This window comes from Gopherus flavomarginatus, chromosome 8 (assembly GCF_025201925.1).
Source record: "Gopherus flavomarginatus isolate rGopFla2 chromosome 8, rGopFla2.mat.asm, whole genome shotgun sequence".
NCBI classification, from domain to species: domain Eukaryota; kingdom Metazoa; phylum Chordata; order Testudines; family Testudinidae; genus Gopherus; species Gopherus flavomarginatus.
This window is the reverse complement of record NC_066624.1, coordinates 41,304,603-41,329,385: the sequence shown is the minus strand read 5'-3', so window position 1 is coordinate 41,329,385 and position 24,783 is coordinate 41,304,603. Positions and strand designations below refer to the sequence as shown.

At 47.0% G+C, this 24,783-nt stretch overlaps 1 protein-coding gene across 5 annotated transcripts; it reads right to left on the bottom strand.

Annotated features, from left to right (window-relative positions):
* Positions 1 to 160: 160 nt before the first annotated feature.
* Positions 161 to 23,752, bottom strand: LOC127056486 (carcinoembryonic antigen-related cell adhesion molecule 2-like). Of its 5 annotated transcripts, none has more exons than XM_050964383.1 (6): positions 23,668 to 23,752; positions 13,596 to 13,695; positions 10,261 to 10,593; positions 7,488 to 7,772; positions 5,414 to 5,539; positions 161 to 4,046 (listed from the first exon to the last, which is right to left on the bottom strand). In XM_050964383.1, exons 2-6 carry the CDS (start codon positions 13,660 to 13,662, stop codon positions 3,958 to 3,960), a joined length of 900 nt encoding a protein of 299 aa, XP_050820340.1. In that variant the 5' UTR covers positions 13,663 to 13,695; positions 23,668 to 23,752; the 3' UTR covers positions 161 to 3,957. The 5 variants fall into 5 exon arrangements, with proteins under 5 accessions (XP_050820340.1, XP_050820339.1, XP_050820343.1 ...); XM_050964382.1 differs by having other exon boundaries at positions 23,686 to 23,752; XM_050964384.1 differs by lacking the exon at positions 161 to 4,046 and adding an exon at positions 4,983 to 5,068 and having other exon boundaries at positions 23,686 to 23,752.
* Positions 23,753 to 24,783: the final 1,031 nt, after the last annotated feature.

The following is a 24,783-nucleotide window of genomic DNA, read 5'->3' as shown; positions in this document are numbered from 1 at the left end:
TCTCTGCCGAAACACAGGTTAGAGTTTGATTTGTTCATGACTTGTCAGCAAAGTGTTAGCCAGCGTTAAACTTCCGAGCTATGGTATGCAAAACCCTGAATGCAGGTGTTAATAGCTGCCAGTCAGCACTGGAGAGAGAGAGAGGGAGACTACCACACAATTTCTTAGGGAGCAAATATTTAATACATACACAAACATTTGCAAACAGATTTCAGAAGACTTTTGAGTAACTTCTTATCCCAAGCAGTTAGCCAGTAAACCTACTGATATTCTTTATACGGACTGCCCCACTTTGTTGCTGTCATGCGTTTCAATATGTGGTTTCATAGATTCCAAGACCAGAAGGGACCATTGTGATCATGTAGCCCAGTGGTTCTGAACCCATGGGCTGCTCGCAGCCCAATAAGCACACAGCTGCAGCCCCTGTGACATCCTCAGGGTTATATAGGTAGTATTGGATGTGGCCCACAACGGTAAATAGGTTGAGAACCACTGATCTAGTCTGACCTCCCAACACATGCAGGCAGGTTCTTCTCTGATCTTCTCAGTTTCTATAGTGTAGTCTTGCAGTGTGTGCTTGTACGACTGACCCGTTATGATGTTTCCCAGGGATACCCAGGATTATCAGGCCCCTCACAACTACCTGCCCTTCACATAGGGTTGCCAATTTTGGTTGGACATATTCCTGGAGGTTTCATCACAGGACATAATCTTTAATTAAAGATTAATCTGTAATTCCTGGAAACTTCAGAACAATTTGGACGGTTGGCAATGGTACCTTCACAGGACACAGCCTTGTCTGCCTGCTGTGGATCAGCTCCCTGAATCCCCTAGCCCCTGCCAACACAAGCCCTGCCTTCCAGGTCTCCGGAGGTCTGGCTCTGTCTGTGCAGGTAGCGCTAGTCACACAACAACCCCCAACTTCTCAGATCATTCCCTGCAGCTTCCAGCCCCTGAACCACTGAACACGCCAGAGCTACCAGGCCTGTTATTCCCAAAGGGACAGTCCCACCCGCTTGTAAGATTCAGCTCAGCACTTTGAACAAGAACAAGAACTTATTCTTGTTTTCACTCTAAATATATTAACAGAGTTTAGAGATCCAGGTAACAGTGAGTGAGAATACTGGGAACAGATGGTTACATGTAAGCATAATCATAACATGCTTTCTAGAGACTAAACTTAACGAAGAGGTTAACTTCCTGTCTATAGAAGTTTGATCTCACTCAACGTTCCCTTCAGCATTTTTTAATCAAGCTTGTTGCTTCCCCAGTGAAAGGTACTCGGCAACTTCTTGCTCCCCAAATACAGTCAAGCAACCTTCAAAGTGCTCCCTCCAGATAAGGTTCCCTTCCCCTTTCTGGTCTTCTCTTCCTGTTAGATATGGATGAAGCCCCCTTCCTTCAACATCCGTCATTTACATACAGTTCAGACTTGATAGGAAGCCCACTGAGAATGAGACAATACTCAGTTTACATTTGAACAGATGGATAAATAACAACCCCCCCCCAGCCATATTGTCTGACAGAGAACCTGTTTGCACCTGTGCTGATGGCCAGTAGCTACAGACTAAGGCCATAATTTCAGTGTATATACACAGTATATACATATATGTCACAATAATCTTGATGACCAGAGTGGCTCAGGCTTTTATTCAAGACCTCACATGACAATCTTTGGTGAACTAGAATGTAAAAACAGGCCCATGAGAGGCCTGTACCCCTCTTTACCTCCTTGCCAGTTGCCCTTAAGTGTTTCTTGGGTCACCCCTGGATTCTCCAGAGCCTGAGGAGAATGACAGCCTCCAATTTCCCTCCAAATACTTCAGAATGCTAACAGTCTGCTATTATACAGGGTGATCTTCCGTGGTCCAGGGAAGCAAGCTTTAGGGCTGCTTTCTGCTAGTAGATAGGTGCAAAGCTGCTCTACTGCAGGGCAAAATCAGGCCTAAGATATTTAAACTGGGGGTCCATAAAGGTGTCTTTTCTACTAACTCCTGTGTGGGCTGGAGTGCTGAACAGAAAGCAGGAGATTTTTCCATATTAATTTTAAAGTCTGAGAAGGAACCCCAATAGTTTTAAGATTGCCTACTCATAACTTGGATTTAGCAAGGTCAGAGGTAAAGAGAAACCAAGCTTAGAAATGTCATGCTGATTTTAGCCTTTGATGGTCTGTAAGAGCTCTAGAATCATAGAATGTCAGGGTTGGAAGGGACCTCAGGAGGTCATCTAGTCCAACCCCCTGCTCAAAGCAGGACCAATCCCCAGGCAGATTTTTACCCCAGTTCCCACAATAGCCCCCCTCAAGGATTGAGCTCACAAACCAGGGTTTAGCAGGCTAATGTTCAAACCACTGAGCTATCCCTCCCCCCATAAAGGAGCTCTCAGATACCTTGCTCATGGTGATGGTGAAATATTTCAGACTTGCCCTGGAAGATTTCAACATGCATGTTGACTCCTCTCACTTGCCTCTCTATGATTCTCACCTCTTTAGCAGAATCCACACAGCCAGTCGCACCTTGGACCTGGTCCTTGGGTTAGATGTCAATACAGAGGCCATCACAGCCCAACCTCTTTCTTAGACCATCACCTCATGAAGATAGGGGTCAGAGCTCTCCCACTTTCTGTGAAAGACCCACTAGTCTGATTTGACCACTAAGACCCCACCAAATTTCAAAGCCTGCCAATAGGACAGCAGCAATCCATGCATAAGACAAGGAGTCGAGGATCTGCCGAATTATTACCCTTGTGCACTATCCTCAATGCATTGGCCCCAGACTGCCCTTTCTTCCTATCACCCATAGATCTCCATGGTCTTCTGACATCCTATGCCAGACAAAGACAGAGGGGTAGAAATGGGAGTGCTGATGATGGGAAAACCAAAGCTGAAACAGACAGAAGGAAGCAAAGATTTTCTACAAGCCTAGGCAGAACTCAGCACCACGCACTGTGAAGAACTGTCATCCCACTTCATGGAGAAGATCCCGCTCATTCAAGAGGCCAGGACTCAGATTGTTCCTGAGAATGTTGTGGACATGGCAGTGGAGCTGAAGGTAAATGACCTACAAGATGGTGGGGGATGAGGCAACTTGGGGTGACACTGAGTACAGTGCCTTTATTTTGCAATGCTGTAGTTTGGTGTCACTTATGTAAATGAAGTAATGCATATGCATAAAAATGGAAACATTGGAGAGGTCTCCCTCTCAGAAGGACAATGCATATGTTCACCAACACAGGTTGGTGCTGGGTGGTCCAATGGTTGGAGGACTAGCCTAGGACTCGGGAAACTGGGATTCAATTTCCTTCTCTGCCTGAGGGCTGGTCTACACTGTGAAATTGTTGACAAAATTTTGTCTTTTACGGATACTTAAAAAAGCCAAAAGTTTTGCCGACACAAGTGGCAGTGTGAACGTGGCTTTGTCGTCCGGAGGGCTCTTCTGCTAACAAAGCTAATGCCTCTTGCGAGGCTGGAAGTATTTTGTCGGCAAAAGCGCTGACAAAGTACCGAAAAAGAGCGTTTACACACGCTGACGTTTAGCAACAAGGCTGTGTCAACACAGCCTTGTCACTAAAAGCTGCATGGTGTAAACAAGCCCACAGACTCTCTATGTGATCTGGGGCATGTCACTTAGCATCTCAGTTCACCATCTGTAAAATGCGGAAACAATTGAGTGTTGTGAGTGCTAAGTAAATAAGGAAAGGTTGTCATGTACTCAGATACTTTGGAAGGAGAAGTTCATGTAAGTACCACAGGTAGGTAGACAGGTGCATGCAGCTAGTGTGCACAAAGGCAGTTTCGCTCCATCTGTAGAGCTCACTCTTTCTTCCTTTCTTTCTTTCTTTCTTTCGCCATTTCTCACCATTAGCACTGGGAGGTGCACACTAGCAGGACAGGCTGAATATTTTATACACATAATAAAACCACTCTGAATAGAAACCAGTCTCTCTCTCCCTTTAAGATTACTTCTTGATGTGTCTTATGCAGACAGGGGGAACTCTTTTGCTGGTTGTGGGGGTGTTTTCAAGAGCTATGTTTTCATAAATGGTATCTGTTTAAAAAACAGAAAATAAAACAACATGAGTCTCCAAGATGACTCTGCATGGATCAAGCAGCTTCCGTGTGTGATGCCAGGTGAGCTTCAGGAGCAGATCATGAAAAAGTGATAGTGCTACCATCACATTTGATAACCAGATATGGCCAAAACCTGAAGAAAGGGGCTTTTTAAATACCAGAGTGAACCCTGCCATCAACTTCTTGTTTGTTCCAGAGGTGGTAGCAGGACCAGTGGGATAAGGAATGTGCTGGAATATCTGCAGCAGGTATGGAGCAGAGTGTAAAAGTGTATTGTTGTGCCATTGTTGCTCTGCCCCTCCCCAGCACCTCCTGTCACATCAAAGGCTTGCTAGCAGCAGCATGGGGAATAAAGCTAGCCAGGATGGTAATCCACAGCAACCTGGGGGATTTTAAATCTACCAAGTCTCTCTCTCCAGAAAAAAATCTACAACATTTGAAACGTGGCTGCTTCTGCATTCGAAACATGCAGAGATTTCAATTTTGAACTGCGCATTTCAAAATCACTTTTTGCTCAGGAGTGTAAAGTGGGTATTTCTCAGTGCTCTGCTCCATCCCTGTGTGTGTAACAGAAGGCAAAGAGACTCCTGATTTGGGCAGTTTTGTAATTTTGTAGCAGATGTTTTGCACATTTTAGATAAAACCTGCTTCCTACCATTAGCTCTCTTGAGGTACTGGGATGGAGCCCGTCTCTTCCTGAATGTCTGGGAAAGATGGGATGTAGGGACTCTGCTCAGGGAACAAGAAGTTAACCTTCAGCTAAACACAGGTGCTCACAGGATGAACTATGAAGGACTGCTTGGGAGGCAGAAGGGGCAAATAGCAGTGGGAAGTGAAGTTGTACACGCCCACACACATGGGACTAAGACCTGGGCTGTGGGTTTCCTCTTCCTGCATTTTTTCTTGTGTTAACTGTTCTCTCGTTATCAACATTATCTTTATAATGGCCTCTGTGTTTCAACCCTGCTAGCTATGGGTCTCATCTCCGCAGCCTTGCACCTTTTGCAGAGCAGGGTAAAAACATTTCCAAATCAGAATTGCTTCCCTGATTCCCAGCGGGAGCAACATTTTTCATCTCTTTTGTATCAGCCTTGTGCCTTGCCTCCAGCTTGCATGGTGAAAGGCATTGCTGAAACTTCAAAAATCTGCATTTATTTGGCAAGCTAAAGTGTAACCAGTCCCTGCATTGGCACCTTAGAAAATAAAAAAATATGACTGCATCAGGAATATTTAATTACACTTTTCTTTGCACACAGATGCTTCTATCCAAGCCTTGTAATGGCTGGTGGAAGGCAAAGGGGAGGGAAGCTCAGCAGTTGAGGGGCAAGGTGGAGGTACTGGTACCTGACTGGTCTTTGGAGCTGCTTTTCCTGGTCCTTTTCACCAAGCTGAAGATGTAGAAGAGGACAATAGCGTAGCCCAGATAGCCAGGGTACCCATAAATGCCACAGCTCCGCCAGGAAGAGACACCTGGTTAGGGGTGATGGAAACACAGAATACAAACAAAACATCTTCAGGGTAAATGATCCAAAGTGCTTCACAAAAATGTCTCCAGGTTTGAACCTTGTGTTTGCATTTACACCTGGGTTTTTTCCTTGGGGGGTGGTGGTGGTGGTGTGAGAGAGAAACTGTAACAGGGCTGCTGCTTCATGAGCAGTCCCTCATGGCCAGAGTTCCCTTTGCAGAAGGCCCCCTCTGTTTTCCCTCTTCAGGGCCCCAGAGGGTATGTCTACACTGCATGCTAAGCCTGGGCTCTGACTCAGGTTTGAGCACAAGCTGCGCTTCCAGGCCCACACAAATCAGTCTGTCTCGGGTCAGCAAGCACTCAGGACCTGGGTCCTGCAACCCTGCTAAGAGGAGTGGGTCAGAGCCTAAGTCCCACTGTGACTTGGTCAAAGCCCTGTCATTTTGCAGTGTGGACGCCGTTCAAGCTGTAGGCCTGAGTCAGAAGATCTGCGTCGTGCAGTATGCACACATTAGCATGGTCCAGAAATTGTATGCTCAGGTTTACAGTGCAGTGTGAATGCTCAAGTGTGTAAGAGGCAGGAGGGGGCAAAGTGGGGTTCAGAAAAGGGGGAGCAAAGGCGGGGCCTCAGGGAAGGGGTGGAGCAGGGAGGACCTTGGGCCCCAGCGGGGGTGGAGCACTAGGGTTGCCAACTTTCTAATCTCACAAAACCAAACACCCTATCCTCGCCCCTTCCCCAAGATCTGCCCCGCGCTCACTACATTCCCCCTCCCTCGGTGACTTGCTTTCCCCCACCTTCACTCATTTTAACCGGACTGGGGCAGGAGACTGAGGTGTGGGAGAGGATGAGAGCTCTAACTGGGGGTGCAGGCTCTGAGATGGGGTCAGAAATGAGGGGTTCAGGGTGCGGGAGGGGGCTCTGGGCTGGGGGTTAGGGTGTTTGAGGGGTGAAAGCTCTGGCTGGCAGTGTGGGCTCTGGGGTGGAGCTGGGGATGAGGGGCTTGGCGTGCAGGAGGGAGCTCCAGGCTGGGGGGTGGGGCAGAGGGGTTGGGGTGCAGGAGGGGGTGAGGGCTCTGTTTGGTGTGTGGGCTCTGGGGTGGGGCCAAGGATGAGAGGTTTGGGGTGCAGGAGGGGGCTCCAGGCTGAGAGGTGGGGCAGAGGGGTTCTGGGTGTGGGAGGGGACTCTGGGCTAAGGCAGGGCGGGTGGGGTGCAGGAGGGGGTGAGGGCTCTGGCTGGGGGTGTGGGCTCTGGGGTGGGATGGGGGATGAAGGGTTTGGGGTGCAGGAGGGGGCTCTGAGTTTGGGGGACTCAGGGCTGGGCTTGAGGCTTGGGGTTGGGGTGCAGGCTTACCTTGATTGGCTCCTAGTCAGCAGTGCTGTGGAGCTAAGGCAGGTTCCTCTTCTGTGTGGCACTGTGCTTGCGCCCCAGAAGAGGCCAGCAGATCGAGCTCATAGGCGAAGGCGCGGTAGATGGTTATGTGCGCTGCTCTTGCCCACCGGCACCGCCCCTGCAGCTCCCGTTGGCCACAGTTCCCAGCCTGTGGGAGTGTGGAGCCAGTGCTTGGTGTGGGGGCAGCACATGGAGCCCTGTGGTCCCCTTGCCTAGGAACCAGATCTGACGACTACTTCTGGGGCACAGGGTGGAGCAAGGACAAGTAGTGACTAGCCTGCCTTAGCTCCGCAGCACCGCTGTCCGGACCTTTAATGGCCTGGTGGGCGGTGCTGACTGGAGCCGCCAGGCACCCAGTCAAAAACCGGGCACCTGGACACCCTATGGAGCACCCACTGGGAAAAATAAAAGCCAGCACCTGTGTCTGTGGCCATACAGTGTCTGAAGCACAGATAGGTTTCAAGATGTGATAGTGTAGGTCTTTGTTCACTGCTTTCAATCTCTATGTCATAGCATAGGTTAGAATTATGATAACAATAATTTATAATGAGTTTCCGACTTACCAGTCTCAGCACAGAGCTGCAGGATGAAGTCTTTATGCCCAGAGCTGAGTGCATTCTGGGCCACACATCTGTAAGTCCCAATGTCGGATTGCTGTATGTTAATGAGGGTCAGGGATGCGTTTTCCTTAGACAGGATGGTGCGGTTTCCAATTGGCAAAGGCTGGTTGCATTTCTGCCAGGAGTAGGACATGGCATTTCCTGCTGTCCCCAGGCAATTCAAAGTGATGTTTTTCCCCTGATGAGGAGCAGATGTTTCACTGGTGATTTGCACGTTCAATATAGGTACTGAAAAACCAGAAGAGGAGCTGTCAAGTTATGGTGACCTCCAAACACAGAGTTATGGGGAAAGCAAGAGATTGTGGGTAACATTATGTACATTCCCACAAAGCTTCACTGCTTTGCTTTACAAATCTGCATTCTAGTCTCTACCTTAGACCTGGGCAGAATATGTTTCATTAAAAGTTGTTCATCAGAAATGCTTTCTCTGATGTTTTCAAAACAAGAATTTCCAGTTTTTTGGATCAAAATATTTTTTATTTAGAAATTGAAGCAAATTAGCTGGAAAATAAGCTCTATTATAAAGTCTATTTCAAAACTTTTCAACTGGCCCCAAATGGGTTCATTAATATTTTTGAAATTTCAACTTTTCATCTCAATTCAAGATGGGGAAAAAAGGTAAACTTTTGAAAATATCCACAGTATGGGAAAAAGGTTTTCCAACCAGCTCTGGTTGTAGATACATATCAATGGTTTGAATGTCTACTATCCATTAAATTTAAACATACAAGAAACTCAAATATTTGACTATCTGGAAATCCCCAGTTAAGGCACCCAACCTACATTAAGTCTGCCAATATAGAGATACCAGCTGTCTATATATTCCCTTTGTATGCAAAGTATCAAAAATGTACACATTGCAGGGTAGTTGGTCCCTTTAAGTAGAGCAGACCCAGTGTCCCTATGTCAGAGCAGGTGAGCCTAGCTGAGCGAATTAAAAGGGGGTGGGGCAACACCAGGGGCTATACAGACCTACCAGAGGGCAGGAAGGGGAGAAGTGCTTGGGATAGACAGTGCCTGGGAGAAAGAAGCCACAGTGGAGTAGAGCTAACTCCTGTGGTTGGTCCCTGGAGCAAGCGACCAGGTGCTCCAGAAATAGATGGCTGAAACTGGGGAACTGCAAAGAGAAGGATCACCAGAGACCCCGGGACAGGTGTCTGTGAAACCCAAAGACTAAGGGACTATTTCTGTTTGTTTTACTTGCTTGTGTTTGAACAATAAACCTTAAAGGAGACTGGGCATGCTTGGAAGCTGGGGAGAAGCCCTGCTCTATGACAATGCACCACACAACTTTGGCTTAATTAATCTGTTACATACACTAATGCCTCTGATATTAAGCATGATGATTTGTCACATGTCAATCTTTGCCCTTTTCATCTAAGTGCTGCAGTTTCAGGATCTATGAATGTGAGGTTTGTGTATGGAGGCATGTTGTGTCTGTGTCTGATAGGTGATTATCTGCCATGTGGAATTGGAGCCCAGTGTTGTGTGGTGCTGAGTACCTTCTGCAAGGTGCTGTGTGCTCTCGGTGCTTTGTACGATCAGGGTCTTTATGAGAAGTGGTGTATGACTGCTTTTATTTTGCCATTTGCCTGTCAAGAAATCATACAATTATTTGAAATGCACTGGGTTTGACTGTGAAGAAGGCTGACAATTGACCCAACCACTCTATGATTAAGTCATTCTAGTTTTTTTTGTGGTCACTGATCAAATGATAACGTTTGCCATGGATGGATATGATAGTTTAGGTTTCTGATTGTCTGTCTCATAGTATTGCTGTGGGAGCAGGATTCAGGGGTTTTGGCTACTGTAATACTAAATTTCTGTATTTTTTCAGTGATAATTCTTGGTCTGTAGCTCCCTATAAGCAGTTCATTGTGAGCACTCACTAACTGACATTCAAAATTTGAGCCATTTTGATTGGACTGATATATTATATGATATGCACCTGTCCCCAGATTAGATGAGCGTAACTCTTAGATTAAGATTTCTGGTACAAATATTTGTGACCACAAATTCAGAATTCACTGTTCATGAAGGCTCCATAGGGTTTCTTTAGAATTCACTCTTTTAGAACATTCTCCAGACACACATTCTCTCCAAACAGGATTTGGCTTCTCCTTGCTTCCTGAAGAAAACCTTCTGATCTTTTTACATGTGGATGTGTTTTCATTAAACCATACCCTCCCTACCCCATTTACACTGCATTGTCAAGCACCATAGTCTTGTAGACCTCAGTAACAGGCTGGGTTCAGATCTTTATTTTTGTACAGTATTAGTAGCAACAGCTAGATGGCCTAGCCATGATCAGGACCTCATTGTGCTGGCCATTATGCAAACACATAGTAAAGATGCTCCTTGCTTTGATGAATTATACTCCAAATAGACACAATAAAAAAGGGTGGAAAAGAGCAAATATTAATATTAGCCCATTTTATATGTAGGAGAGGCAGGAATTGTCCTGAGCCCTAGTGCAGTGCCTTAACCACAGGGCCACCCTTTGGTCTGTTGTTAGTCTCCATGTTCAATAAACTAGCTTTAAACAGAACCAGTTTATCAACTCTCTGTACGTTCTCTTGAATACCTCCCTTTGCTCACTTCAGCCTTTTCTAATCAAATGAGCGCAGGTGTATGCACTGGAAATTTGTCACTGTCTAATCAGAAGAGGTGGCTCATGCAACTTGGGCTGCCAAGGATTTTACAAAAGGCCACTTACTGATCACTGTGACTCTTGTCCTGTCGATCTGTTGCTGCTTGTTAAGCAGCTGGATGGTCAGTGTATAGATTCCTTCGTCGCTTAAAGTCACATAATGAATAGTCAAGGAAAAGCTGGTATGAGAAAAGACAACTCTCTTCCTGTAACTTTCATTAATATAGATGTTGTTGGAGCCGGGGGAGTATGTTAGGATGGAGACCTTTTCTCTCCCTTTTAGCTGTGTACGCCACTCCACATTAAAGACTGAAGAAGCATTCAGATTGGTCCCCATCAGCAGTATTGTGGTATTGAAGCGACAATAGACTTCCTTAGTCTTTTGGTCCATTGTGACCTCTGAGGAGAAGACGTTAAGCAGAACATCATTAGTAGTGCTGGAAAGGTGGCCAGAAGTTAACATACATTTTGCTCAGAGAAGTCATAAGCTGTGCTGGAAGAAAGAATATTATTGGTGCTCTGGGGCGCATTGGCAAGGACTATCCTCGTCTGGGCCTCCTTCAGAAGTGGGAAACTCCATCATTAACCCGGAACCCAGTCACCTCATCATTTTTGTGTGCACACAACTCCAGCTGAGTGTGCACAACTACCATGGGAAGGGTAGGACTTTGAAGTTAGAATAGCAGCCAGCCAGGCATTTATTCTGAGTTGCATGGGAAGAAAAGCAGGGAGTCAAAAAATGTGAACCGTGACAGTAAAATGTTTGCTCCAGTGAAAAAATTGGGGGGATTTAAGAGGAAGCTCTTCCAAGCCCACCATCGTGCTTTCTTTGCCCAGCAGGTTTGCTCATCATTATGATCTAATGACGGATGCACCATCGGGCTGAAGACCGTATCAGAGAAGGGGAAACTGAAATCACTTCATCCACCTGCTGAGCTATTCTAACAATTGACAGCAAGATCTCAGACAAGATACTGAAGCCATAGTGTGTCCAGATCTCATACTGATTCAGGTGTGTTTTCTTTTGCTGTAGCAAATCTAGGACCAGACATGCTACAAGCTCAGAAAGACAGATACCACGATGAAAGATTCCTTAGAAATAGCTAAGACAGATGGGGCAGAGCATGGAATGAGCCTCTCCTTTCCTAAAAGCACCTAATAAAGATATTTAGGTATGTTTTAGATTCTGTGACACCTTATAGACTAACAAACGTATTGGAGCATGAGCTTTCGTGGGTGAATACCCACTTCGTCAGATACATGTAGTGGAAATTTCCAGGGGCAGGTATATATATGCAAGCAGGCTAGAGATAACCAGGTTAGTTCAATCAGGGAGGATGAGGCCCTCTTCTAGCAGTTGAGGTGTGAAAACCAAGGGAGGAGAAACTGCTTTTGTAGTTGGCAAGCCATTCACAGTCTTTGTTTAATCTTGAGCTGATGGTGTCAAATTTGCAGATGAACTGAAGCTCAGCAGTTTCTCTTTGAAGTCTGGTCTGAAGTTTTTTTGCTGCAGGATGGCCACCTTAAGATCTGTTCTCCTACAAGTTTTTGTATATTGCCATTCCTAATATCTGGACAGTCTCTACGGAAGTGGATAAATGGACACAAATCAGATATTAGGAATGGCAATATACAAAAACCTGTAGGAGAACACTTCAACCTCCCTGCCCACACTATAGCAGATCTAGGGGATACAGGGGATATCATAATTTGTTGCTGGTATAGGCAAGCAGCAAACTACTGTATTTCCTTCCCCTTCCCCAGAAGCCAGGAGGAAGCAGGGGTAGAACTGTGACTCAGAGGGGTGTCTCTGAGTCAGGGCTTCTCCTAACTTGGCTTTGCTTTCTCACTACCCTTTGTTCAGGGCTGCATCTAGGGTCATGGTCCAGCCCTGTGGGATCTGACTGGCTGAAAGCGGTTCAGTTATTTCTGGTGTGTGGTGGGGTATGTTTCCTGGTATCTCCTCCATCAGCAGATGGTGAGTTTCTCTGAGAAACCACTTTCTTTTTAATGTAAAATCTTCCTTCAAAGCTGTTATAGGGCTGGTGTGATGTTGGTTCACGGCAGAAACAGCCTTACTAAACCAGCCATTACTGTAGGACATGGACACCTCAGTAGATTTGTGGAGGAGGCTTGATGGGCAATTTCCACTTGCTTCCCCACTTTTCACTTGCTTCTTGAGTCCAATCTCCCCACCCCCATTCAACTGCCCAGAGTTGTGGGGATGGGAGAGGGGGAAGCAGCCTCCCATTTGCCTTTGTGTGATGAGGATGGAAGTGGGGAATTCAACCTGTGGATACATTCTGAGCTCCTTGGGACCAATGCAGTTGGGGCCATAGTCAAAGCCAAATTAAGTCAGTAGAAAGACTCCCATTGGCTCGAGTGGACTTTGGATCAGGCCTCTGCACCGTGGGTGTCCAGTTTAACCATTTCCTGTTCCTTCTAGTTGACCCCGGAGCAATGTGATTTTTAAAAAATGAATAAGGCTTTGGCGCCCAGACACTGCTGTGATGGGGTTTCTTAGAAATATGTACGAAAATGATGACGATGACAATTAAAATAATTAGCCATGTGATGAGCATGTGATCCCACAACACCACAGTGATGAGTGTGGCATAACAGAGCACACAGACATATGCCAACAGATAACCCAGCAACTGCTTTTCTAAAAGATCTGCTCAGTTCAAACAGGAATTAATTCAGAGGAGCCTTGAAATCTATGAATCATCCACACTAGAATTTGGGATACTTTTCTTTCTGTTAACATTCTGAGAATAAACCCTTCCTCATCCAGACCCACATGGATGGGGGTTTGTCATTTGTGCCCCGGCTGAACTCCATTGACTTCAGTGGGGCTCTAGGCATGCTTGAGTGTCCACCCACATAGGCCCTGATCCCGCAAGTGGATGAAAGTTGATAAAAGGGTTTGTGAATAATTGTAAAACAGAGCAGCAGGTTTTGTGTGCAAGAATATTAATATTAGGTTGGCTCCCACCATCCTGTATTCACCCAGTTCTGTTCCACAATCTCTATTGACAAGTATGATGTATATGATGCAGAGTGAATACAGCTTGATTTTCATAGCCCAGAAGTAACTGGTGGCGATGGCAGGCAGAATACATTGCTTCTATTAATTTAATTTTTGGTATATAAGAGTTCCCATCAATACATTCTCCAGGCATGGAGCAATATGCAAAAACAAGAATTTGTTGAACAATAGCAGCACAAAAGACATTTTTCTCTGTCACACAATTGTAGGCTAGTTCTGTCCTCAAAACGTCCACACACACACACAACTTCATCACTCTAACCTTTAAAACTAAGCTCATTTGATAAAGGGATTCTTGCTGGATGGTTATTGTCACAAAAGTTGCTTTGACATCAGACGTCACTTCACTTACCAGGTAGAAGGCAAGCAAGACAGAGCAGAAGAGCAAACAGCATTTCATGCAGAGTTTTCTGGTGCATGTTCTTACTGGAAAGTTACAGAAGATCTACAGCCTGAGATAAAAGGAGTGAGAAGTGTTGCTTTAATAAACATTTTTTACAGCAGTTTTCTTGGGCAAATCTATCTTCGCATGTATTAGATAGGAAGGCTGGCCTCCTGGGGCCCAGCTGAGTGTTTTAAGTTAAAACTTGGTTCTACCACAGATACCCTGTGTACACTTGGGCAAATATCTTAATCTGTGAGGTGCTCATCTAATTAAAAACTGTATCATAATGCATATGCACAGGAGTGGGGGTGTGTGTGTGTGAATTCAGGTTACACTGCCAACCTCAGTTCTGGTATTTCCTAACTCTCCACTGTGTGACTTTGCAACCTTCGCATCCTTTTCATATAGCTTTGGGATGGAATTTCTTATATTTTTAAAGACATTAAAAGTTGAAAAAAACAAATTTCATTTAATCATGTTGACTTCCCATGTGATTCATTAGCCAGGCAGGGCTCTGTAGATCCACAGCATGATACTTTACCACTTCAGCTAACAGAGTAACTGGTAGCAGTAAGAGGTTGTCATCTTCTATATACACCTGCCACTACAGGGCGATGAGCCACGCACTTTGCCAATGGGTCTTGTAGCTATATTTGTTTGATGGCAAAGGAATGCTGAGATTCAGGTATAATGGGGTAAGTTCCAGGTTCTGGAGAGGAGTGTGCGTTAGTGGTGGCAAAGCTTCTGTGCCTTCGCCTGTCTGTCTCCGTCTGCTCCCATTCTCCCCCTCCCAACTCCTGCTGCGTTCCCTCTGCTCCCATCTGAGTCCCCAGCCCTTGACCATGTCCCCCACCTCTGCTCCTATCCTCCCCATCCCCAGCTCCTGCCTCTCTCAATCCCTCTTGTTCGTATCCCCTTCCCATCTTCTATCCCATCCTGCCCCCAGCCCTTCATCTCTCCCCCTCTGCCCTTCTCCATTCCTCACCCCTCTGCGTCCCAGTCAGGATGCTTTCTCTTCCTCCTCCATGCTGCCTTGGAACCAGCAATGGAACATAGAGTGCACAGGCGAGACACATCCAGCCTTCAGCATCCCAGTCCAGTCCACTAAGCCACCCTGCCTCCCTTTACTGTGATGCTGCATATAAGCCTGACCCTGCTCCCACTGTAATCAGTGGGGGTTTGTCGTGGATTCCGCTGGGAACAGGAAAGGGCCCTGACTTTGCATCCCTTGCTGACTTTCTCCTCCTAACACACCTCCAGATGCAGGAAAAGGGGTTTTGCCTGTAGTATATGGGATGCTGGCAGACCAGGTGCCAGCTCATGTCAGGACCTCTGGGCCTCACTGAACACTGCCATATGCATAGCTGGAAACCAGTCTGGCTCGCCTCTGTGTTAGCATTGTTAAAATAGATATCAGAGTTATTATAAGACTGTGTTTAATGTTTAGACTTTATGAAATGCTTGTAGGATGTTGCATGTATTAGTCTTACTTATATCTATACTTTAAGGTAATATGTAAGTGTTTGCTCTGTAACTATAGATGGATTTGCTTAAACTGTAATACCCCACAGACAGAGACACATTATCGAGTCTGAAATGCTAGTTTATCACAAGAAGTATTATCTCCTGCGCAGCAAAAGCCACTACAGACACCAGAGAAGCCATTGTGGAACATTAGTGGACAAAAGACTTCAGCCTTTGTTCTCCCAGACCTATGAAAAGGGGACTAGGGGTGCCAGGAATCTGGTTTTTGACCGGAATGCCTGGTCGAAAAGGGATCCTAGTGGCTCCAGTCAGCATCGCTGACTGGGCCATTAAAAATCCAGTTGGCAGCACAGGCAGGCCCCCTGCCCAGCTCCGCACGACTCCCAGGAAGCTGCAGGCATTACCCTCTGGCTCGTTGCACTGCGACCCCCTTCTGACACTAAAAGTTACTACACAACCCCAGGAGAGGGGACCTAAGCCTGCTGTAGCCCCACAAGGCTTCAGCCCCAGGCAGGAGGCCTGTAACCTGAGTCCCATCATATACAGGGCTGAAACCCTCAGGCTTTGGCTTCAGCCTCAGGCAGTGGAGCTCAGGCTTTGACTTCAGCCCTGGCCCCAGCAATTCTAAGCCAGCCCTTGTGACCTCATTAAAATGGGGTTGTGCCCTACAGTTTGAGAACTGCTGGTGTACAGTATCATCTATCACACAGGCAGGCTTGTGGCCAGATAGACTGGAGTGCCCAAGGGGACTGTCTGTGACTCTCTGGCAAGGCTGCTGTCGTGCTTTAGAACTCCCACCCAGTTTGGGTTTTGTGCCCTGCTTCTTGACAGTCTGCCTAGAGGTTGGTACTCATGCCTGTGAGCCACCCTGAGCAGCCTGATGGTATGTATCAGCTCTAATTAGTGTGTGGAGGGGAAGCTGGGGTTGCAAAGGATTGGGGCAGCTCCAGTTCTGCCTTTCAGTTCTTCATTTTAGAACACATGATCTAGAACAAAAGTGCTAGAAAACAGCTTCCCAGATTTCAGCTTCCTGGTCATTACAGCCACTAGAGATCAAGGCAGCACACTGCAGACTTTCATGGCCTGATCCTACAGTCCTTATTCAGACAGGATTGGGCCCAGAAAGGGTTAACAAATCAGAAGGAAAAACAAGCCCCAATGAATCAGCTTGACAAGAATCAGTATCAAAGTGTCAGCTAAGTCTAATGTCACATTTTCTGTTAAAAGTGAGGGAAGCAGGTTGGAGAAACAGAGGTGCGGAGAATGGTTAACAGTCTTGCAGAATGATAACCTTTACAGACATGGGTGTTCCCCTTTCTTTCTAATAAGTATACACCTGTCTCCATGAAGAAAGAGATCACGATAACATATGGCACATACTGTAGCGTGGAACACAATAATTCAGACAGGGAAATTCCTCAATAAAGGCTGGACCTAAAAATGTTACCCACATGAGTAATCTTTACTCACCCAAGCAGTCATGTCTAAAGCAGCGATCAGCAATCTATGGCACGCGTGCCAAAGGCAGCATGCAAGATGATTTTGAGTGGCACTCACACTGCCCGGGTCCTGGCCACCGGTCCCGGGCACTTTGCTGCCATCCTGGAGTCCTGGCCGCTGGCCTGTGGCTCTGCAGCCATCCCCCGCTGTGGCCCAACACCCCCATCTTAAAAATTGTTCCAGCATCGCTGTACTGGGATATTTTTAAGTCCTGATTTGCTGCCTACATCACTCATGTCATGTGGAACAGCACATTGCGTTTGACGTTGTGCATGCCATCTGTTGAGATTTTTTTCCCCACTGTAAGTTGAGGGATACATTTGACAAAATGTCAGCTCCTAAGGAAGCAAAGCTAGATGTCTGTTCATTTCATTCACAGCAACATTTGGTAGCTATGTTGTGGCAAGGTTTTGGTGCGCTTTGTAAACTGTTTTGATGCAATCAAGACCTTTTTGTTGGAAATAGGACAAAACTACCCCGAACTGGATGATGACAAATGGCTGTGTAAGCTCATGTTTCTAACTGACATCACTGCTCACCTAAACAAACTCAACCTCTGTCTCCAGGGTGCAAGGCAAACGGTTCTGGATCTTTATGAAATCTGGAAGGCATTTGTTGTAAAACTAGCCATTTTTTCTCAGGCTATTCAAACTTCAACTTTCTGCTACTTCCAACACATAGAAGAGCTATTGACACATTGCACTGTCAGCGTCGATGAGATTGGAATGTACATGCAAGAACTGGAATCAAAATTTTCTGACAGATTTCAAGATTTGCAGCGATTTGGTCCAATGCTTTCTTTTCTAATTAAACCTGAAAAGTTCAACAAAAGCGACTTGGATTTGTCTGTAATTAAGTGGATGGGTGTTGAAGATTTCGAAATGCAGCTTATTCAATTAAAAAACTCAGAATTGTGGGCATGAAAGTTTGGAGATCTACGGAGTGCACTTAAGGCTACCAAGAGAGATCATGGGCCCTCTCTTCTGATCTGCTGGACATCCCTGCCAGTGAAATTTAACAGTTTGGAGAAAATTATGTTTGCAATGCTTTCAGCATTTGGATCCACATACCTGTGTGAACAGGTATTTTCACAGATGAACTATGTTCTCTGTCCCTCTTGGAGCCGATTAACAACTGATCTCTTAGAAGCCTGTGTGCAGCTTAAAGTATCCAAATACATGCCAGGCATTGAAAACTCAGCAAGAAAAAGCTGTTCAGGGACTCTCCTGGATGCGTTGAGGCTCCAGAAGAGGGGCGGAGGTGGGGTCGGGCCGGGGCTAAGGAGGTAGCATCAGCCATTGTTGTTGAGGCCTCTGCGCAGCCAGGGGTCTGGGGCAAATGCCCCACTTGCACATTCCACCTCCCTCCCCCCCGCCAGGCAGCCCTGAATTAAGCTAAACAAATTGAAGGTCACTTCAATTCTGAATAAGAGCAATCACACAGTGGTTTCACTAATCCACGCTAAATTCACACTTTTAGCTAATTCAAATTCATTTTCCTGAATGTCCTTGTATAGACAAGCCTTTAGAACAGGGGTCGGCAACCTTTCAGAAGTGGTGTGCCAAGTCTTCATTTATTCACTCAAATTTAAGGTTTCGCATGCCAGTTTTTAGAAGGTCTCTCTCAATAATATATAACTAAACTACTGTTGTATGTAAAGTAAAGAAGGTTTTTTAAATGTTTAAGAAGCTTCATTTAAAATTAAATTAAAATGCAGATCTTATCAGTTTAATATGATCCGTGCTCTTGCTTTTTCATTGTCCATGACTTTTTCTGCTTTTAAAAAAACCCCTAGTTTTCGATCCAAAAAAAGTTTTGACGGAAAATATTTGTCCAACCCTTTTAATGAGCTTAAGTGCCTTTTAGCACTAGCTGATGCTGAGAACCAGTGATATCTTGTAAAGAAGTTTTCTCAAAACTGGGTTTGTGCCGAGATGCAGAAGGTTTATTTTTCTGAGGGCCGCCTGTGGGGCGGTGGGGGAGGCAGCAAGTGGGGCAATTTGCACCAGGCCCCCCAGGGGCCCCCACGAGAATACAGTATTGTATAGTATTGCAATTTTTTTTCTGGAAGGGGCCCCCAAAATTGCTTTGCCCCAGGCACCTTGAATCCTCTGGGGTACCCTATCTTAATTCACTTTGGAATTCATAAACTAAGTGTTGTGGGATAGAACCCTACTTTTGTCCCTGATCCTGCATTGGGCTCGATTAACATGGACTCTTGCAACTGGACAAAGTCCAGTTTACTTCAATAGGAAGTAGAGATGCCAGGGTCCACACAAATGCTTCTCAGTACAGGATTGGAGCCTTCATTAGAAATCATCTGCATGCAGGAGGCATAAGGAAAAGGATCGTTGAGTCTTGAAGGCAAAGTAAAATGTCAGCCTGATAAGCAGATATATTTCAAAAGCAGTTTAAAAATAAAGCAGTGCTGAAGACAGGCAGGACAAGAAGAATATAATATGATGTGAGGTAGAGAGTGGGAATAGAGGAAACAATAGGTAAGAGTAAAAATACTAAAATGAACCTGAGTACATGGCAAAAAGTTGAGATAAACAAGAATTGGGTACCATAGGGAGTACAACGCAGAGCCCTCCCCTCCTATTAGTCTGCAAGCAAAACTCCTATTGAAGCCAGCAAGAGGTCCGCTTTGAACTGGTAGAGCCCCGCTAGAGCTTACAAACTACCAAATTCCTCCTCCTAAAAGAAAAGAAAGAAGTATTCTAAGTGATTGTTCTCTAATCACTGTGCAGTAGCAGAGCCTTCCAGTGGACTTGGATCCAGTGTGCTGGGAGGATGAACACACCAATCACTTAGCATAGCTTTTCTCATTCTGTCCATATTCTGAGTGAAGAAGAAATAAATGTTCACAAATACTAACCTTCCTTCCTCCTGCTCAGGTCTGCGTGGCCTCTGTGCTGGGTGACAGAGGAAAGTGATAAGGGACGTATGTGGCCGGAGGGGAAATGACAAGACTACTTCCTCCCTATGAAGGTGTCTCTCAGTATGAGCCATGATGCAATAGAAACAAAAGCCCCCACAGCAATATATGAGAAGCATCATTGTCCATGGAAAAATGCAGAGAAAATGCTGATTAGTGAAATCAAAGGGTATGTTTTACCTGCTATCAGAGGAGTGATTGCAGCTTGGGCTGGCAAGTCCATGCTGGCTTTAATCAAGCTAGCATGGGTAAAAATAGCAGTGTGGATGAGTTAGAATTCTAAACTGTCACTTTAATTCTCAGGGGGTTTCCTGGTTCTGCTTTCAGGCAGAGGGCTCTGTAGGGAAGTGTGAAATCTGGATTTGCAGTCTGCAGCCAGCCTGCTTCAAGTGGGATGGCATGAGCTGTGCCTCTCTATTTTTAGGGAGCAGCCTGCTTGCTCTCTCTCTCTCTGGTTTTGGTTCTTGTGTGGCATCATTCTGGAGTGTAAGAAATAAAGTTCTCTTACATTGAAGCCTTCCAGCTAGGGTGTTGTGTTTTACCTAACTTCTCTAAGTGTAGGCTATGAACATAACCAAAGGCATCAGGGCACCTCATATACAAAGAACTCTGAAGATATAAAAAGAACCTGGACACAACTAAAATCTCTGTGACTGAGGGCATGGCTACACTTGCAGATGTAGAACGCTGTGAGTTAAACCAGCCTTCAGAGACTGCAGCAGGGAAAGCGCTGCAGTGTGTTCACACTGTCAGCTGCAAGCGCAGTGGTGTGGCCACATTTGCGGCCCTTGCAGCGGCATTGGGAGTGGTGCATTATGGGCAGCTATTCCACAGAGCACCTCTGGCACTGTAGCTTGTGGGAAGGAGGTGGGGGGATGCAGGACATTCTGGGTCCCGTCCCAATACCCTGTGATGCATCACTTCGCATCCCAGCAATCCTTGTGCTTCCATCCCCATTTGGCATTATCTTTCAACGTTTTTTGTACTGCACACTCTGTCTTCCCTTTCGGTCTGCGAGAATGGATCCTGAACTTGTGAGGAATATGCTGATGGGTCTCACCAGCATGTCACAAATTGCAGTCAAGTTACTTCTTAAGCTACAAAGTGACAGTGAGGAGTCCAACTACGATGTTGATTTGCATAACGCATACGACACGAAATTGCTTGTGGCATTCATGGACATGCTCACCATAGTGGAACACCACTTTTTAGGGCTCGGGAAAGCCTCCAGTAATGTTTGGTGCCCTGCACGGGAGTGAAGTGCAGTGGCTCCAATGCTAGTAGGCATCTATTTGCTACATATGATGCACTGACTTGCAGTGCCTGTTGCTTTCCTGGGCTACAGTATCTTTTACTTAATGCAATAAAGAATGTTTTCAAAGCCAAAAAAATCATTTATTGAAAAGAAACACCACTGCTGGGGAAACAGAAAGGGTATGACGCATCTGTGCTGTGTGGGAGAAGGGAAGGGGGTGGGGTGGGGAACGGGACAATCACAGATTTGTGTTTGTCCTGTTTTCATGTTCAGCTTTACTGTCTGGAGTGCCACGCAATGAGTGCTGCACTTCAGGCTAGCTAAAATGCATGGTGATGGGGGTTGAGTGCAGTGGGTATGGGTAGTAATTTGCAGGGCTGCCCAGAGGATTCAGGGGGCCTAGGACAAAGCAATTTCAGGGGCCTCTTCCATAAAAAAATTGCAATACTACATACAATACTATATTATCCTGGTGGCCCCTGGGGGGCCTGGCGCAAATTGCCCCACTTGCTCCCCCCCCCAAGGGCGGCCCTGCGAAAAATAAACCTTCTGCATCTCGGCACAAACCCAGTTTTGAGAAAACTTCTTTACAAGGTATCACTGGTTCTCAGCTTCAGCTAGTGCTAAAAGGCATTAAAGCTCATTAAAAGGGTTGGACAAATATTTTCCGTCAAAACTGTTTTTGAATTGAAAACTAGGGTTTTTTTTTAAAAGCAGAAAAAGTCATGGACAATGTCTGCTTTCCTTCAAAATTTGTTGTGATTTTTTTAATTGAAAAGCTGAAATTAGTCTGCCAAAACTTGAACATGGTTTGGGGTTTCAGAAGTGTGTGGCCAAATATTTGCTGCTTGCTGTGTTTGATTGTTTAAAGAAACAATAACAAAATCTGCTTAAAAAAAAAAAACACTTTTGAACTACCTCAGCTTGTGACCAAACGCCTGAGCCCATCCAGTCAGAGATTTTTCCAGGTTTCTGATACTCTGCTGGCTTCCTTGACTCATATCTGTCTCCATAACTTTGGGTTCATTTAGGTTAGAACATAAGAACAGCCATACTGGGTCAAACCAAAGGTCCATCCAGCCCAGTATCCTGTCTACCGACAGTGGCCAATGCCAAGTGCCCCAGAGGAAGTGAACCTAACAGGTAATGATCAAGTGATCTCCCTCCTGCCATCCATCTCCATCCTCTGACAAACAGAGGCTAGGGACATCATTCCTGACCCATTCTGGCTAATAGTCATTAATGGACTTAATCTCCATACATTTATCTGCTTCCTAGAGACTGGCTCCATGGGGTCCCTCACAAACTGGAGACGGTTACTGTGAGTTTGTCTTTAGTATAGCTTATGTACATACTCCAAGAACTGAGCATTTGAGCTTGTTCCAGAATCTGGGATGAGCCTATGTTGTGAAAACTGAAATGCTCAAAATAGCACATGGATGTGAATGGACACAGGGTGCTAAAATTAAATTAACCCAGGGGTTCTCAAACTGGGGGTTGGGACCCCTCAGGGGGTCATGAGGTTATTACTGGGGGTTGTGAGCTGTCAGCCTCCACCTCAAACCCCACTTTGCCTCCATTATTTATAATAATGTTAAATATATAAAAAAAGTGTTTTCAATTTATAAGGGGGGAGGTCGCACTCAGAGCAGGGCCAGTGCAAGGATGTTTCGCGCCCTAGGCGAAACTTCCACCTTGCGCCCTCCCCCATCCCCGAGCCCGTCCTGAGGCGCCACCCCTGCAGCAGCTCCCCACCCTGCGCTCTGAGGCACCCTCCCTGCCCCAGCTCACCCCTGCTCCTCCTCCACCCCAAACACACTGTCGCTGCTTCACTTCTCCCATCTCCCAGGCTTGCAGTGCCTAAGCTGATTGGCACCGCAAGCCTGGGAGGCGGGAGAAGTGAAGCGGCTCACCCCTGCTCCGCCTCATCCCCGAGCAAGCCATTGCTGCTTCACTTCTCCCGCCTCCCAGGCTTGCGGTGAAAGTTTCCTCTGTGTGCCGCCCCCTCCTTACTTGCTGCAGGCGGCCCTCCCTGCGCTCCCCCACCCCAGCTCCCTCCGCCTAAATGCCAGCGGCGACCGGGGTGGCTGAAGATCTGGCCGCCGCGGTCGCTGCCGAAGAAAATGCCGCCCCTCAAATCCTAGTGCCCTAGGCGACCGCCTAGGTCACCTAAATGGTTGCACTGGCCCTGATTCAGAGGTTTGCTATGTGAAAGGGGTCACCAGTATAAAAGTTTGAGAGCCACTGAATTAATCCCTCTGGAACCTCAGGGAATCTGGGGGTGGAGGTCTTGCTTGGTAGGGTTGGGAAGGATATTGCTCTTCTCATGTGATCCCTCCCCCAGTGGCTAATTTTAAATGAAGCTACCCTCGCCCGACATGAATCTCCCTATGGCACTGAAATTAAATATAGACTATAATCTGGCATTTGAGAAGTGAAAGGGATGGTAGCCCTAACGGAGAAGCTAACAGCTTGGCTCTTCTGCAAGCTTCAAACTGCTGAATGAGCTTTAGGGTGGGGAAGGCTGTGCCTCCCAAACAGCCTGGTCCTGCCCCCATCCGACCTCCACCCACTTCCTGCCCCCCGACTGCCCGCCCCCCTCAGAATCCCCGACCCCTCCTGCTCCTTATCCCCTTACCATCCCCCAGAGACCTCTCCCACCACCAACCTGGTTCCTGAGGGCCCCAACCCCTATCCACCCCCCGCTGAGTCCTGACAGACCCCTGGAATGCCCACAATCCACCCCCCTGCTCCCTGTCCCCTGAGCGCCCCCCAACCTCTGCCCCCTCCCTGTGGCCTGACTCTCCCTGGTACTTCCTGCCCCTTAGCCAACTCCCCCAGCTCTGGCCCCGGCCACTTACCCCTGGCTCCCCACTCACCCGGAGCTTCAGCCCATCCCGGAATGTCCCTCAACAGCTGCAGTGTGGCTCCGGCGGGGCCCCTGAGCTCCGCCCCACTCAGAGCCACGTGGTAAGGGGGCAGGGCTGCGAGCTCCAGGCAAGCAGGGCGGAGCTCAGGCCCCGCTGGTCCTTTCAGCCCTGTCCCTTTACCACACGGCTCTGAGCAGGGTGGCGCTCAAGGGCCCCAACGGAGTCACGCTGCAGCTGTTCAGGGACGCTGCTGGCTGCGCTGAGGCTCTGGGAGAGGGGCGGAGGCGGGGTCGGGCCAGAGCTGGGGAGGGAGCCTCAGCCATTCTCATGGGGGCCACTGCAGACCCCAGGGCCTGGGGCAAATTGCCCCATTTGCCCCCCCCCCAGGCTGCCCTGGTAATTTGCAGGGCTGAGTGGTGAAGCTACAGGTGTAGGAGGCAGCTGCTGGTGATAAGAAACCAAATGTTGGAGGAAGTGGATTGGCGGTGACATGAGTGCACAAGGGAAAGAGTTTTGGGACGAGGGCTGAAGGGGAGGAGGGGCGGACACAGATCTACTCCGTCTCCAGTGCTATGAGAGCCTGTATCAAGTCCATTTGGCTCTCCATAATGCTTATGAGCTGCTCCATGCTTTGGTGCCAGCAATCTGCATTCTGCTGGCAGAGCCTCCTTTCAGTCTCCTGCCACTCCTGTACTTTTTGATTTTCAGTAAGGGAGAAGGTCCTCTTTGGGTCTTCGAGGACACTTCCTGACTCTTTGCAGTCTTTTGGCCATTGATAACAATGATGGCTGAGATCTCAAGGTTGCATCTGTAAAGCCAAAATGCAACTCTTAACAGAGGCAGCATTGTTCACACTAGACAAGACAATGATTCGGCTGTACTTAAAGACAAGTATACCAGGGGTCAGCAACCTATGTCACCTATGTCACAAGATGATTTTGAGTGGCACTCACACTGCCCGGGTCCTGGCCACCGGTCCCGGGCACTTTGCTGCCATCCTGGAGTCCTGGCCGCTGGCCTGTGGCTCTGCAGCCATCCCCCGCTGTGGCCCAACACCCCCATCTTAAAAATTGTTCCAGCATCGCTGTACTGGGATATTTTTAAGTC